At 40.7% G+C, this 17,073-nt stretch overlaps 1 protein-coding gene across 20 annotated transcripts in view; it reads left to right on the top strand.

The window, feature by feature from the left end:
• Positions 1–17,073, top strand: part of SCML4 (Scm polycomb group protein like 4) — a 122,741-nt gene that overhangs the window by 33,146 nt on the left and 72,522 nt on the right. For 19 of the 20 annotated variants that reach the window (XM_047762101.1, XM_047761981.1, XM_047762016.1 and 16 more), the window contains exon 2: positions 14,275–14,489. The exons of the other annotated variant lie outside the window; for it this stretch is intronic. In XM_047762101.1, coding sequence (XP_047618057.1) covers positions 14,334–14,489 — 156 coding nt within the window. In that variant the 5' untranslated portion in view covers positions 14,275–14,333. The remainder of the gene's footprint in view (positions 1–14,274; positions 14,490–17,073) is intronic. 20 annotated transcript variants of the gene reach the window in all.

The raw sequence follows: 17,073 nt of genomic DNA, 5'->3' as shown, positions 1-17,073 counted from the left end.
AGCCCCCTCATCCCACTGGTAAATCTAATTAGGTTAACCCTTAAACTTTAAGGGAATTGGCTCTTTAGTAAGTCAATGTTCCAATATTAGTGATGACCAATTTCTTTTTATTAGAGCTTACCATTTTATTTAACAGTCCGTTCTGTAATGGAATATTATTATTTTTTGATTGAAAGGACTTTATTTTTTTCCAAAGGAGAAAAAAGTTATTATTATTATTATTTGTCTTTTTTGCCATTTCTTGGGCCGCTCCCGCGGCATATGGAGGTTCCCAGGCTAGGGGTCTAATCGGAGCTGTAGCTGCCAGCCTACGCCAGAGCCACAGCAATGCAGGATCCGAGCTGCGTCTGCAATCTACACCACAGCTCACGGCAACGCCGGATCATTAACCCACTGAGCAAGGGCAGGGATCGAACCCACAACCTCATGGTTCCTAGTTAGATTCGTTAACCACTGCTCCACGATGGGAACTCCAAGTTTTTATTTTAATTATTTTTTAGTTACTATTAATTTTTTAATAGTTATTTCCCCAATACAAATTTTTTTCTACTGTACAGCATGGTGACCCAGTTAGACATACATGTACACATTCTATTTTTGCACATCATGGTCCACCATAAGTAACTAGACATAGTTCCCAGTGCTACACAGCAGGATCTCATTGCTAATCCATTCCATAGGCAATAGCTTGCATCTATTAACCCAAGCATCCCATCCCTCCCACTCCCTCTCCCTCCCCCTTGGCAACCACAAGTCTATTCTGTAAGTCCATGATTTTCTTTTCTGTGGGAAGTTTCATTTGTGCCTTATATTAGATTCCAGATATAAGTGATATCAGATGGTATTTGTCTTTTTTTTTTCTTTTTTTGTCTGTCTTTTCTAGGGCCGCACCCATGGCATATGGAGGTTTCCAGGCTAGGTGTCTAATTGGAGCTGTAGATGCCAGCCTATGCCAGAGCCACAGCAACATGGGATCCAAGCCGAGTCTGTGACCTACACCACAGCTCAAGGCAATGCCAGATCCTTAACCCACTGAGCAAAGCCAGGGATCGAACCTTCAACCTCATGGTTACTAGTCGGGTTTGTTAACCACTGAGCCACAACGGGAACTCCTGTCTTTTTCTTTTTGATTTACTTCACTCAGGATGAGAGTCTCTAGTTCCACCCATGTTGCTGCATATGGCATGATTTTGTTCTTTTTTATGGCTGAGTAGTATTCCACTGTGTATATACACCACATCTTCCTAATCCAATCATCTGTTGATGGACATTTGGATTGTTTCCATGTCTTGGCTATTGTGAATAGAGCTGCAATGAACATGCAGGTGCATGTGTCTTTTTTAAGGGAAATTTTGTAATGGATTATTCATATCTAGAATCCAACCTGTTTTGAAAATTGGGATAAAATATACTCTTCTGTTCTTCTGGTACCTCTCTCCTTTCCCTGATTTCTTAGAAATTTCCAACAGCAGCTTTGAGACCCTGTGTGTAAACTCCTGCTGCTCTGAGGGAGGGTTTGTCTGAGCCTGGAGAGATTGAGCTCACCGAAGTGAAGAAGAGTTATCTACACCTCTGCCCCCTTCAGGCAGCCCTCTCTCTTCCCCTGTGTTCTGCCACCTCTCCTCCAGATTGAGATCCTTCCCCTTTCTGTACTAAACAGAAACAAAAAATCCCTGAGCCATTCTGGCATCTCACCGCAACTTGTAAAATTTCCAGTCTACTTTAAGCAACGGGCTACTTCCATCTTTGGTCTTCTTGCTCTGAAAAATAAAAATTGCTCCAATGGGTCCTCCCTGTATTCTTGATACTTTTTATCACTCTCAGCTCCTTCTGTGCTTTGACCTCTGCTAAGACTTTTCTGCCTGCCTCCTGCAGTAAGTGTGCAAGGTTTGTCCCAGGCCAGGTATGCCTGCCACTGCAGGAACTTTCTGTTTACATGCTTGTCCCCATTCACCTTTGTATTTTCAGGGCCCGGCACACGTGCCTTGCACCTAGTAAGTGGTAAGCGTTCAATAAATATTTATTAGGTATGGATTTTCAAAAAGGTATGTTGTAAAAGATAATTAAGAATTGATTTAACTACTGGCACATGGCTTCAGGAGACCTCTGAGAAGGGGAGGAGATCTGCAAAATTATCCAGGAAGCCCCTGTTTGCTGACTGTTAACCCACTGCAGAGGGGCCAAGATGAAAAGAGTCATTATTTTTTCCTTTTTTTGACCTTTTCTTTTGCAATCAAGCAGCAGAAGGCCACAACTGTGCCATTGTAGGCTCCCTTCCCTTCCTTTCTTTTCATGAGTCAATCAAATCATATTTTCTGAGTCGTCACTGAATGCAGGGCCCCAGGAGGTCACATAAGCTTTACTCAGCCTGAATACAGAGGTAATAACATCCTTGACTTCTCTTAGGTTGTGTGTGAGGCTTCTAGACTTTTTGCCTATGTATTTTAAAATGCAACAACTCCCATTCCACCTCCAGCCAGAAACAGAAGCCCTGGGAGATGACACTCCTTGGGTCTCAGTAGCTAACATCTTGTTAACCAGATACTAGTGGAGCAAGGTTATGTCTGGCACAAGACACAGAGTCTCTCTGAGCGATTATCTGTGTAATGGGGATACATAATAATACTTGCCTTAAAGGCTTGTAGTGAGAATTTAACAAAATAATATATGCACATAGATACGCTTCTTTCATTCATTTACTTATTCATCCACTGTTTGTTGCCTTGTTGGTCTGTGAACTGGGCCCTGTGTGTAGCCGTGTTTACAGGGACAGTGCCTGCAGTGTGGGGAGCACAGGTGTGAGGGAAGGAGTTGACAAGGGCTGGAGGGACTGGGAATCCCACACTCCATGGGTGGGGTGTCCCAAAGGAAATGGACTTGCTCAAGGGAGACCTGAACATCAACTTGGCTGTTGTGCCCTGGGCTGGAAGGCCTGGTCTACAAAGGCTTTGCATTTGTGGCTACCAGCCACCTCTCTTTATCTGGACTGAGTGTATGTTGTGGTTGCTTCCCCTTCTCCAGTGAGAGTGTCACTAGGCTAAGAGCCATCCTGGGAGACTGAGACTGAGAATTGGTCTGTGATCTGCACATCTCTGCAGGCCAGTGGGACCCCCACCCCAGAAGGAGGCATGTGTGTGTGTGCATGTATGTGTGGTGGGGATGGGCTGGGACTTGAGGAGACACGATGACACATAGGTGCTCTGCTTCCCTCCTCTCCTCCTGAGAGTCTCTGGGGGAAGGGATCATTCTGAATTCACCTTCCTGTCCCCAGTGGGCTCTGCACAGGGCCTAGCACAGAGTAGGTGCCCAGAAAATACTTGTAAAGGAATAAATAAGGGGAGAAGAGTCTATTTCTGACCCGTACTTCCCTTTTGAAGGCCAAGAAGTTGCTTTTCCTGCGCTGGTCTTGTAGTACCACCAAGCTATGTAAGGGTGGCCATTGGGGAACACTGGCCAAGAAGTAGTCACCAGCCCCCTTGTCCCTGGTAGGATGATGCTGCAACGGCACTTAACAGGACAGTTGAGGAGTCTTTGCAACCCTTGGTGGTCAGAAGAAAATTAGGACTGCACTTTGTCTTCCTTCCTCTAAGTTAGGGAAACAAACAACCACTGGGGAAAGTTTCCCTGTATGCTTTGTTCCAGGCCCTCTTTCCCTTCACCCATTCTATTCCAGACTTGGTGATAGTTTGCATCCCTATTTAAGGTCCCTGGGATTCTTCTCTGTGAAATAAGGGGAGAGTGAATCAGTGTGCAGTACAGATGATGAATCACAACAGTGCTAGGCACCAAGAGCCCCACCTTCCTCCAGTCTCACGGCTTTCTAGAGAGCTCTGAGCCCCCTGATGCCAGGGGGTCTGTAGCAGCTTCACTCCCATGAGATGGGTATAATCTAGCTGGGAGGCAGGACTAATGTGATGCTCAGCAGGAGGAGATGAGGAGCGTGGGGCTCTCCGGACGCATTTGGGGGTATTTCTTTAGCATGATTTTGCTATGTGAGGTCTTTGGAGGCCCTGGAAACAAGTTAGTTGGGACATACACTTCCAATCGACTCTGTTATTTGCAGAGGAATGAAAGAAAAGAATTACTTGTCTGGGAACAGCAGGAATTTATATCACACCTGACTTTACAGATTAGCATAGACCCTTGTGGTCAGTTTCTTATCAGATTCTCCAGTCAGCCTGGTGATATGATGCTGGCAAGTACTGATGTCTCTGTTTGACAGCTCAGGACCCTGACACCCAAGAATTCTACTGCTCTACTACTTGCTTCCTGCTTCAAGCTGGCTCTCGTAAATCCTTGCTCACTGGCCCCTGACCACTGGCTTCTCCTGCTGGCCCCTTGGTCGCAGAAACACGGTCCTTGTCTTTTAAGGATGCAAAGCTTCCTACCACTAAACACAGAGGACCAAAATCGGTTTCAAGATTAACATGCACTTGCTGTTGCCTTTCACCTCTAAACCACATCTCTCCTTGATTTGCACAAGAGGTGAGAGTATTGGCTCCTGGGTCATTGTCATATTTGTTTTCTGCTGATGGCTGTATGCTGCCTCTGTGGGGCCAAGGTGTGTATCTTTCTTAGACAGTGAGTTCATCGAGGGCAAACACCGAGTTACTATGGTGGACCACCAGCAGGGTGTCTTGGATACTTCAGCATTCTACAAAGAGTATCATAATGCAGATATTACATTTATACATTTTCATACTTCAGTCTGAAAAACTAGATACATTGAAATTTGTGTTAAAATACTTGTTTTGAAAAGGATGCTGTCTAAAACAACCCTGTGTGAAATCCTTGAGGAATTCACAATCCCCAAGATTGTGACTGCTGAATGGGTTCCTATTCCATGAGGCATTGATTTAGAAAATTGTGATTAGTCTTATTTAAATCTCATTGATTATTTTTAAAGCTTTAAGAAATTTTCCTAGCAACTGAAAGGAATCTAGGTCTACAGTGGGCTTATATTGCAAAAAAAATTGTCTTGAAAAGAAGGTTTGCTTTGTTGATAAAGACTGATCTAGAAACAACCAAAACACCAAACCACCAGTGCTTTCTCAAAACTAAATGTAAAGTATAAATAGAGAACAAAACAGGAACTTGTGGTTTGCAAGAGAAGAAATACTTGTAGCTGCCCTAAAAGGTGCCTTTCCTTACACTGTAAACTGTGTTCAGAGACCAAGTGACATAAAGTCATTGGTTCCACCTCACAGCAGAGACAAGTGTCTTCCAGCCTTACTGCTACATGCAACTACTCTTTAACAGTCTTTGAAAAGTTTTTGGATCAGTATATTGCAGGCACTGGTCAAATAAGGGTACTCCTGTATCCAGCCGGTAGAGAGTTGGTTGGGTTGCCTTATACCACCTAAGTTTTCCCTCTGTGTCAGTGGCCACCTCTTTATGTCCTATAGAGCTGTGGAGATGTGCCTTGAAGGGTCAGGTTTCCCTCCTATGCCCCTAGCCAGCTCCATTGCCGGCTCTTGGCATGCTAGCCAGGGATGACCCTGAGAGGCAGCTCTTAGGATTTGTGCTGAGAGAGCCCTGGGGTGGAATCTGAGGTCTGCCCACTACTAGGTGATTTCGTGCAACCTCTCTGGGCCACAGCTTGGCATCTATAAACCCAAGGACAGTAATGCTTATCTTACAGAATCACAAAAATGAATAGAGATGAAGCAGGTAAAGACCCATCTTGGTAGCATGTGGTGCACGGGGACTTGCTGGGGTGGCCTTATTGTAGGAAAGTGGCTGTTGTGGGATGGAGTTCTGAGCCTGGTGGTGGCAAGTGCCCTGAGCTGGATCTTGCAGCCTCAGTGCTGGGGAGGGGAGGGAGTCCTAGCAGAGGGGCGAGGTTGTGATCATTCACTCATGTATTCAATTAACATTTCAATTCACTATAATACCATTGTTATCACTATTGTTGTTGATTCATAACTTATTACAACTTGCTTCTTTGTCCTCTTAGCACCATCCATGATATTCTTAAAGTCATCCTTGTCTGATAATAGTAAGATATTCCAAGCTAATCCTGACTTTTCTCTGTCCCCATGATACAGAATCAGCAATTTCTAAGGAGTTTTGGTTTTATTTCAAGTGGAGAATAGTATCAGAGGGCAGAATGTGAGTGCTGGGAGTGATTCTCACATGAGTATTGGCTTTGACTTGTCTTGGCCCCCCCCCTTTTTTTTTGTATGTGTCAGAATTTGGGGAAAATACGTATTAAGGGAATTCCTTTTCTCTATTTAACAGGTACTGCTTCCTATGATAGGAAGCTTTCATTGACCAAAGTGTTCTGTTCTGTTAATATACTTCTATCCAAAATCAAAACATATGAACACACACAGCTATGACCCCAACTGTGGGCCATTAGCCTAGGTGAGATGGCAGACTCCAATGGCAAATGGTATTGACACAGGTGCCAGGTGCACTCTGTGGGGGCAACACTGAGCCAGGTGCTATGAAGAGCAGAATGACAGATGAAAGAAACATGGCTCCTGGCCTTTAGGAATGTGGAAATCATTTGTGTGCTTGAAACAAGCAGACAACTATATGAACCATCATTTAATCAGTGCCTGCTGAAACTGTGGGTGCAGGCAATAGTTAGTGAAAGAGTTGAGAGAAGGGAGAACTCAGTGCATGGAGAAAGAAAGGTCTCCAAAGCAGGAGGGTTTGGGCCACTTTTGAGAGTGGGTAAATTTTAGATAGCTGGCAGGGCACATTCTAATTGCTGGAAACTACCTCCCCTACAGACCTAAGCAGCCTGGGGAGCTGTGGGTATTAAGGTGCTTACATTGACCATCAAAGTGTCAATGAATGACACTCAAGATTCTGGATCATAGTGAATCCATCATGGTGCCCCAGAATGAGAGAAAATGGGGTTCTACTTGTACATTTAAAATGACAGTAAGAAATAGCATGACACCAAAGTCAGAAACCCATCCCATGCATTTAATAGAAGGAAAAACATCTCAAGTTCATTTGGAGGCTAGAGATCCTTATAACTACCTCTTCTCAATGCTTTTAGAAACAACAGAAACCCATTGATTCTGCTTTCAGTCTGTCTGGCCCACCCCTTCTCCATGCACCACAAACATCCTTGCATGTGCCAGCTCTGAGCATTTAGCTTTCTCTGTCTAGGAAAATCCTAGCTCTGATGCCACCTTTTGTGCTGCTTCTGTCTCCACTCTTTCCAACCCTGATAAAAGAATTGATTTCTTTCCTCTGTGGTGTTCTCATAGCATTTCATAAGAAACATTTGTAATACAATTTACCTCATAAAGTGTTATTGCCTCCTTACTTGTCTGCTTCTCCACAGTGAATGTCTTAGGAGATGTGTCTTATTTATTCTCACCCGTAATCCAAGTGCCTATGCACAGTACTCAACACTCACTGCATATTCCACAGATATTTTCTGGATGAGTTAATACATGAAAGAGTAAATGAATGAATGGATACATGAAGGCATGCCTCAGGATTGAATTAGGTGACTCAGTGGCCCCTGGGATTGATGTATGCTTTGAATTTGGTAATTTTTTCTTCTTTATTTTGATGACACACCATTATCTGGGACCTTGATTTATATGTATTAGATTTACAAGACTAACAAGTAAACTGTCCTCCCCAAATTCATAGACCAGATCCTAGTTTCTCTTTGTTTTGGCTGTAGTATTTCTAGCCAAGACTTTTTTGATAAGAAGAGGGAGACTTTGGAAACCAGCAGCAAATCCCTTGATTTACTACATTGTCAGGATTTGACAACCACTTAAAGGTTATAACTTGGAGATTTAGAGACTTTAATGTTAGATTGTTCTAGGGACAGAATCTTTTAATGTTTACTAAAGCTCTCTGTTCCAAGATGGCTTCCGATTCTGAAGTGAACTGAAGCAGTCTGTATTCACCAGAGTCCTCAATTAAAAACAGAGAAATTCAGAAGTATCACATATATGTTGGGATTTTGACAGTCCTTAAATTTTTTATGTAGTTGACTGTATCAGATTATGTGTCCATGCCTAGGATGTCAATGAACAGCAGTGAGGTCTTTGAAGGTCTTTGGAGATGGGTAGAAATCTTTAGGGGGCAGTAATCTGGCTGCCAACTGGTCCCTCAGTGGAAGGTCCAGCAGGGGTGGGATAGCAAGGAAGGTAAGGGCAGTGAGCTGGTTTTCTCAGGGACCCAGCAAAGGACCCTTGTCCACCATCTGTTTATGAGCATTCTTCTTAGCTCTGGACAACCTTCTCTATTATAACAATTTATTTGAGAAGTTAAAGCAGTGGCCAGTAAAATTCTGTGGCTTAGGAGCCAAAACCATTAGAGAACAAGAAAACAAAAGGCCATCTAAGAAGCACACATTTCCAGTAAAAACCTCCAGAGAATGAGAATTATTCACTCAGTTTATCTTTCCCATTATACCATTTTTCTACCTATGGTTTGAAAAATCCAAACAATGCAAAATGGTGCAAGGAAGAAAGCAAAAACATCTTTCAATATTTTTCTGTCCTGAAACAACTACCATCAACCTTTTTGATGATTACCTTTCCCAGACCTCTTTCTATGCCTAAACACATGCAGATTTATCTATATCTATAAAAAATGAATAGAATCATACTATAAATGCCATTTTGCAATCTTTATATATACATGTATATACACACAAATTACAAAGCATTCCACTTTATGAATGTGAAATAATTCATCAAACTAAGGGTATTTTGAGACATATTTTGATTGCTTTCAGTATTTCACTGTTAAAAACAATGTGAGAAGAATATCCTTGACCATATAATAACTTGGTGTTCTCAGATTATCTTCCTAGGATAAATCTTTAGGAGTGATATAGCTGGATTAAGAAATGTGTCTGTGTAAAGTTTGTAAGTGATTTTCAAGTAGTCTCCAGAAAAGTTAGCCAGTTTTCACTCCTGCCAATAGTAAATGAGAATTTCCTTTACCCTCTCACCAACACGGAGCATTGTCGGGGTTATTCAAGTTTATCAGTCTGATAAGTGACAGATGATACCTCAGTTTACTTTTTTGGGAGGTTACCAGCGACGTTTAGAATACTTTCTTATAATAATTGATAATTCTTTCTTTCTCTTTCTTCCTCCTTCCCTCCTTTCCTTCCTCTCCCTCCCTCCCTTCCTTTTCTTTCTTTTCCCTTTCTTTCTTTTTTCTTCTCCAACACCCCACCCCCCACCTTCTGTGAATTGTGTCTCTTGCCCATTTTTATTTTTTTAGCCATGTCTGCAGCATGTGGAAATTCCCAGGCCAGGGATCACACCCACGCCACAGCAGCAACCCTAGCTGAGCTATAGCAGTGACAATGCCAGATCCTTAATCTACTGAGCCACAGAGGAACTCCCTTTGCCCATTTTTCTACCAGAGTGTTCATTTTTATTTTAATGATTTGAAGGAGTCTTTGTATTATTAACCTTTTGTTGCTTCCATATGTAGTCAACAGTTTCCTCAGGTTGTCATTTATTTTCCTTCATGATTTTACTTTTGCTATATGAAAGCATTTATGGTCATGTCTATCAATCTTTGCGGTTCACTTCCTGAGTTTTCCATCGTTCTTAGAAATTTCATCCTCATCCCAAGAGTATAAAAATGTTGACCTATATTGTCTTCAGCACCTCTTAATATTTCTTTTATTTTTTTACGTTTTAGTCTTAGATATCTCTAGAATTTATTTTGCTGAAATATAGTTAAAATTTTATGGATTTCTAAGTGCCAATTGTCCATGAATTATTTATTGAGCATTCTATATACTGATATGAAATGATCCTAAGTTTCAAATAAATGGAAATTTAGTATATGTTTAACTTCTGGACTAACTTTTCCATTGATCTGATTATTTCTGTTCCATGCTGCTGACATTATTAGTTTTATAATACATTTTAAGAACCAGGAGGTCAAGTCTCTCACATTAGCCTTTGGTTTTGTCCTTCTTTCCTTAAAGCCAGTCTGGATTTTTAATGTGCTTATACTTGGTTTATAGAATAATTTGGGTGAAGATTATATTTAAAAGTTTTATCTGTCCAAATGATAGAATAATATTTTAATTTATTCAAGTCTTATTTTAGGGCATAAGTAGAATTTCAAAAACTATTGTTTTCTTCAAATTAGTCCTTCCACTTCTAATTAAATGTATATGAAGAACAGAGAAGTGTCTGAAATTTTATCCTCTGCAAGCAAACAAGTTAGCCCACCCTGGTGTCATGGATGCTGCCAGAAGAAAGATGACTGCTAGGTCAGAGGCATAGCAGGTGGTATAATCTTCAGAGTTGCATCTGCTTCTCTTGTCCAAGTTCCATTGTGGATGCTTTACATGCAGTAGTCACAGCTGAGGAACTCTAAGCTTAGGAAACCCTAGTGAGAGCTCAGGGTGAGCTTCCTTGAGCTAACTGATGAAGAATGGGGCGGGGGGGGGGGGCAAATAAGCCAGAGCAGGAAGAAAGAGCACTAGAGGCAAAGGAAACTATATACGCAAAGGCCCTGTGATGGGAGGAAGTGTGGCAACTCTAAACATCTGGGAAAAAAAAGGCCACCAGAGTGATTCCATTATCTTCTGGCTGATGGTGCTGAAGAAAGCTAGACTGTTTATTTTTCCTATTGTGAATGATCTATTTGTTCTGTCTAAATGCTTATAGATTTTTTTTTTGCCTTTGCCTTCGAGTGTGTTATTTTTATTGTTTTTTTTTTAATTCTTAAAGAAATTTTAAGACAGAAAGAGGCTCTTCGTGCTTGATGACAGCTTCTTAATGTATCTTTGAGTATTTTCCTTTGCTAACAGTTTTGACCTTTTCTTTAAACATTTGATAAAATGATAATTGTCTATCATCCATAGTTATGTTTTCCCTAAAAAATTCCATTTGTTTTGTTTCCACTGTATTTCAAGATCAAGACCTTCCTTTATTTTCAGCATTGGTCTTTGCTATTTTAAACTTTTTTTTGTTCATTTCTTAGTTTTAGAAAGGGAGATTTTGGGTATCCTGCCTTTTTGTCACCGTCTTTTCCAAAGTGTGTGGATCTGTTATTGAAGGAATCATTTTGTAAATGCTTTCCCTCAACTCTTTAAAATTATTCCAAGAAGACATATTGAGACTCCCCCATGGTTAAAATAATCTATCCAGTTTTTACAAGCTGTTTGTCTCATTTCTTAAAATTTATTTATTTGCGTGTTAATATTATATTTATTTGTGACAAGGAATTGTGAAATAGTATCTTCCTGATTGATGGATGAGATATGTATTATTTAGTTTTGGTAAAATGAGGACACTGTGAGAGGACTTCCTCTCTCCAAGTATCTCCCCAACCTCTGCAGTGCTTAGTATGCTACAAAAAATGCTTCATTGTTGCTCCATTATTAGCATGAGGTCCACTGATCAAATTTAGCTATCTAGAAAGATATGTCATACTCCCGAGATGGATATGCTTTTATAGAAGGAAATGGAAAGTAGCACAAATCTAGTTTTTTCCTCCCACTGGGGAGAGGGAAGTAGAACAACAACAAAATATCCAGTTTAAAAGACGACTGGAATTCCCTGGTGGCTCAGTGGGTTAAGTGTCCAGTGTTTCACTCCTGTGGCTCAGGTTGCTGCTGTGGCACAAGTTCAGTCCCTGGCTTGGATGCTGTGGTATGGCCAAAATAAATAAGTAGATAACTAAATAACAACTGTTTCTCCTAGGAAATTATTTCTGACATATTGAAAAATTTGGGGATAGTTTAGTGTAATTTTGACTGATACAATTTCTTAGGATAATGTGATAATTAGTCTTTTAACCCTCGTTTACTCTTCAAAACCTATTCAACAAGACGCGCTTGGTGAAGGAGTATCTCAGTCAGCAGAGTATCCCAACTTACCAGGGAAGGAGTGCAGGTAACCAACCTTCCAGAGGACTCCCACTTCTATGAGAGAAAAGTGATTCAATGCCTTCTTTGATTATAGGTTTTCTCTTGTTGACTTTTGATCTTGATATTCGTGAGTACATTGCTAACCTCCTCATTAGAGAAACAGAAAACACTAGACTAGGAAAAATTCATATTTCCAAAGTCTCTAAAGATAAACTAATAATGAAGAAGTAGAAACTTGATCATGGTGGTTCAAAGTGGCACTCAGATAAAGTTTCACATAGCAAAAATCTGATTGAATACGTTTTTATAGTTTTTCAATGTATTTTAAAAGCCTCTTTTTTGAAATGAATATTTGGGTATTTCCTGGCAACTGTGGAATAGAGACACTAAGTCTAGAAATGGAATGATGTTCTTCATTTACCTATGAATTTATCTGCATTGTTCATAATTCCTTGAATCCAAGATGTCTTTGATTATATCGCACATCATGATTTCATGTATCACTAAGAAAGTAAAAATGCTCTCTATAGAATTCTGACATGCTTACAGTGCTTTAGAGTGCATTCTGACTTCAGAGATGTTAATACATGAAAAAATATGCATCTTAGAATCAATGAGATATAGTATTTTTCTTAAATTGACAAGAGCAGGGGAAATTGACATCCTAAATAGCTTGTCCATCTATCTGAAATATTTAACAATATAGTCAAAAAATGAATTTATGCTTTAAAATTCTATTCACACACACTCAAAAATACAAAAAAAAAGAAAAAAGAAAGAAAGAAAGAAAAAAAAAATTCTATTCACTAGGTATTGATACTTCCAAAGACAAACAAGATTCTTGGTAGAGTACCAATGCGACCTTATATCTGTAGATAATACCCCAGTTTTCTCCTGTCATGTTTTAAAGAATTTCCACTATTTGATATTTTCCTTCCTGAGCAAAGCAGTATGGTCCCTGCAGTGCTGCTGCCCGGAACCAGGGTTTAGGGATTGTTTCCATCATCTTTCCCAACTCTTTCTGTAACCTCTTGAGCAAGAGCCTCTTATTTCCACTGTTGGATGCCACTAATGCTCAGAAATGAATTTTATCACCTAACATCACCCCCGAATTAAAGTCTAAAGTTCTGTCCCACTTGTCACATTCCTGAACATTCCAGGAAATCTGATGCTTGAGCTCATGATACAGCTGTATTCTCTTAGTTGGGGTTGATCAACTATTTCTTGCTGTAAGATTTAGCGAACTCTACTTGAGAAGCTTATTATTGGTCTTTTTAACGCTAAGAATATTATAGTGTGTGGGGGAAAGGATTTATACATGGTGAACAATTAGTCGCACTATCTTTGCCATTGGCAGCATTTTAGCACATTCCTTCCACTTTTTCATCACATAAATTTTTGCAGAGTTGAGGTAACTTTTATGTGAAATTTAGGTGATGTCTTTTCACTGAACCTCATGTTATTAAAAAGAGTAAATATTTTTTTTTGATAAGGAAAGTTAGTTTTATTACAGAGGCCAGCAACAGCATGGGATGGGGGGGTGGGAAGGACTCATGTCCAGAGGTCAACTCTCCCACTGACAATTAGTGGGCAAGAGCTTTCGAAAGGCGTTTCAGTGGTGTACAGGTGGAGGGAGGGGCTACATGCACAAACAGTACAGTAAAAAAAATGTTGTTAAAGGCTTTTGACAAGTTAATTGCTTTATTCTGTAAATATATTAACTATTCCCCTATTGCTTATTATTGGGCTGCATCCATTTTATTTTTTGCAATTCTGAATCACTGTCAGAATGAATCTGTATGCAAATCTATGTCTGCATTTTGATCAAGGGGCATAATCAACTTTAATACAATTGATTTATTCTGTTAAATTTTTCTCATGGGAAAAAAAAAAGTTCACAACAATTTGTTACCCAAAGGGACAGAAGTGACTACAAGGAAGTGGTTGTGTCAGAATGCCCTGGTGGCCTAGTGGTTAAGGATTGGCATTGTTACTGCTATGGCTCAAGTTTGATCCCTTGCCTGGGAACTTCTACATGCTGTAGGCAAGGCCAAAAAAAAGGTAGCTGTGTATACTTAATACTGCTATTATTTCAATTCAAAGTTGAACTGACTAGAAAACTGAGACACGGAGTTGTCTCCTTGCTAGTGACGCTATCAGTTGTGCTTGTTGCCGGGAATCCGTTGTCCTCTCCACCTAGTCAGGTCTTCCCTACTTCACTATAGTCCCACGGAAATTCACTATCCTTGAAATTATATCAGGAGCCCAATAGCACTTTAAAAAGCTCCTACTGGTGCCTGGCTCTCTCATATTTGGTCTTCCCCTCCAGTAAGGGGTAGGTATGGCCAAAATCACCAAACTGGATCCATGTTTGCCTTGCAAACCAAACAAACACTTCTGTTTTTGTTTTGCTTTGTGTCTGGACTAATTCTTAGCACCTCTTCTGCCTGTGAGCGATTTGTCACTTCCTTCTGTAAGACTGGCACCAGCAGAAATGCAGTCTCAGAGGATCCCGGGGAGAAAGCGAGGCCGACCCCCACTTCACTCAACACCTATGAAGATGGCAGTTCATAACCTTTATTCTGCTTCAGCTGGTTCTTTACCAGCAGTGAAGATCCCAAAGAAAAGAGGGCGGAAACCTGGGTACAAGGTACGGCTCCATCATCTCCTTTCTCCAAGTTGGGATTGGGCTGGGGCATGGTGCTTGGGAAGAACTCCAATGCAAAATGTGATAAGAGGCTGAATCTGGGTAAAGACAGGATGAGAAATAAGTTTCTCTCAATGAAGCATGTGATGGACCAGGCTTCATTGTTGCAACATGGCACACAATGCCTGCTGTCGCTGTTGTGTGCATTTTTACAAATGGAGAAAGCAAATTACACCAGATGGGAAAAGTTGTAAGGCGAGCAGATTTTAGGGTCATAGCTAAACACACGTTATTAAGTCTTGCATCTCAATTAGCGTTTCAGACATTGAGCTTTCCCCTGACTGCTCTTACCAGGGCAGCTCTGGAAGCTGCTTTCTGGAACTCATTTGTCATTAATTTTAGTAGAAGCGGATGATGTTCCTGAGACATTTAAATTAATAATGTGAGCAAGCTGGTGTCAAAGGACATGAAGAGTTTTCCCAAATGGAGCCTCAACAAGAGGACTCATCATGAAAATTCAGGGTGTTAATTCATAGCTTCCTGCTTACAAAAGACGCTGACGTCAAGCTTGGCTACAGGAGTATATCAGGCAAAATGAAAATCCCATTACTCTTTCAGGAATTACTGATTTGGTGAGGCTGGGGTGGGGGGTGGAGAATAAATTCTCTGATGTAACTGAAATCGCATAAAACAACCTGAACCCAAGGGAGAGCTTCTCTAAGATGTTTTTAAAGAGTCTACTAGAGAAGAAAGACCATTGAGTTGTTTTCCATGAGCCTTTTGGGCATTAGAAAATGAGCTTCAGAAATTTCACTTCATCTATTTTTCTTGAAATAAAGAGCTTATGTTTCCATCTTGAGATCTGAATACTCAAACCAAAATGCAAATTGGCAATTAACTCCCACAAATTTAGGAAAATGTATGGAAATTATTTCAGGTCAGCAGAAAGACAAAGCTTCCGGAAGAATTGGTAATGAATTCAACCTCTATCCCTTTGGTTCTCCACAGTTCTTCCAACTGCTGGAAAATAGACACAGTAGGTGGGGGGAAGGTGACTCAAAGTTATTTGGGGGTCATTGGTTTTAGCAAAAGAAGCTTTTACTCAGCCATCTCTTGAAATAAAGTCTTCTGTCACTGGTTATTTTTCTGAGAAAGAGAGCTTACTTTTTCTCATGGGCATACCGGCATCAGAATTATGTGTCTCTGAAGCTGGCCCAGGACAGGTCTCCTTGCTCAGCTACCTGCACAGTTGCTGGGGTCTGGGAATTGCGTCTGGAAGGCTGGAACAGGGCAGCCCTTCTGTTTATAGAGCCAGGGAGCAAATCCAGGATCTGAAGAAACACTGAAAACTTCTCTCTCCTATTTGGCCTTTCTCCTGCTCCCCTGGGAGCTGTGACCCAAGAATGAAAATTACTGACAGACACAGCATTTCTGGGGCCAGGAAAAATGGAAATTCACTCCGTGGAAAGAACCCAATTTGCAATTTTCCTGTCTCCTGAAAAGGGCAGTTTTCAGTGCTCTGAACATTGAGACAGCTCAGAGCAGGAAGAAAGCTTTGGGGACGGTTAGTCGACATAGGGGCCCTGCACACAGCAGGTGGGTCTCATTCCCAAGCCTCGTGGGGTCTCTCTTCTGGGGACAGCGGGCCACAGCTCTTCCTTCAGTCCACCTCTCATGCCTTTGAGAAAATTGTGGGAATTATTTCAGGCAATCAGCTCCCCAAGCCACGGGCTTTGTGTTTGAGAAGAACAGCTCCAAACCAGGTGCCAGTCTGCGTGAAGTTTCCACTCGCTCATGGTGACAGGAAAAAAAGTCTTAAAGTCTTCACAAAGCTAAAATGATTCCACTTAAAGGATCATCCTTTATCCTGCAATACCTGCTTCCTACTATTTTGGCGTTAAAGTTTATTTTGCTAAGTATCGTATGTTGTGAGGGTTTGGTAACTTTTTAAAAATGTCCTTACTTGGCAATATAAAATTAGCAATGTATTAAGTCTCTCCAATTTTATTCTGACAATTTCTTAGACCCTGAAGCCCCATTTTACCATTAATGAAAGGGTTTTAATTGTGGAGAGGCCGGCAAGGAAACTGTACAGTTTCATTCCATTTACCAAATGGCCACTCATCTGGCAGTTTTACTCTCTTGGACACAGTTGGGGAGCCAGAGTTGTTAAAAAAAAAATCCTGAGCAAGCGAAATAAGATATTACTTGGTCTCCCCTTAAAGATCTTGTATTTTATTACTAAGAGAATGCTTCCAAGCCCTTCCTCAGAGTCTATTTACCTTTATTGTAGACACATGTCTTACAAGCTTGATTATCATAGCTTAATGGCTTTCAATTTGAAGGGGAAGATATTTTCGGGGAGAAGACTGCACATAACAGCTGGTTACTGAAAGTATAATTATATGAGATTACATTAATTATATAGAACAACAAAATATACAATAATATTATCAATATTAAAAAATAATGACAATATTAACTTTGTTTTGTAAGATTATCATGATATATTTATACCAACAATATTGTCATAATAAAATGACAACTGTTGAGCCTTTGGCAAGCTCTTCCCCAGGAGGTCCTGAGG

This window comes from Phacochoerus africanus, chromosome 2 (genome assembly GCF_016906955.1).
Source record: "Phacochoerus africanus isolate WHEZ1 chromosome 2, ROS_Pafr_v1, whole genome shotgun sequence".
In the NCBI taxonomy this organism is placed as follows: Eukaryota; Metazoa; Chordata; class Mammalia; order Artiodactyla; family Suidae; genus Phacochoerus; species Phacochoerus africanus.
This window is presented reverse-complemented; position numbering and strand designations above follow the sequence as displayed.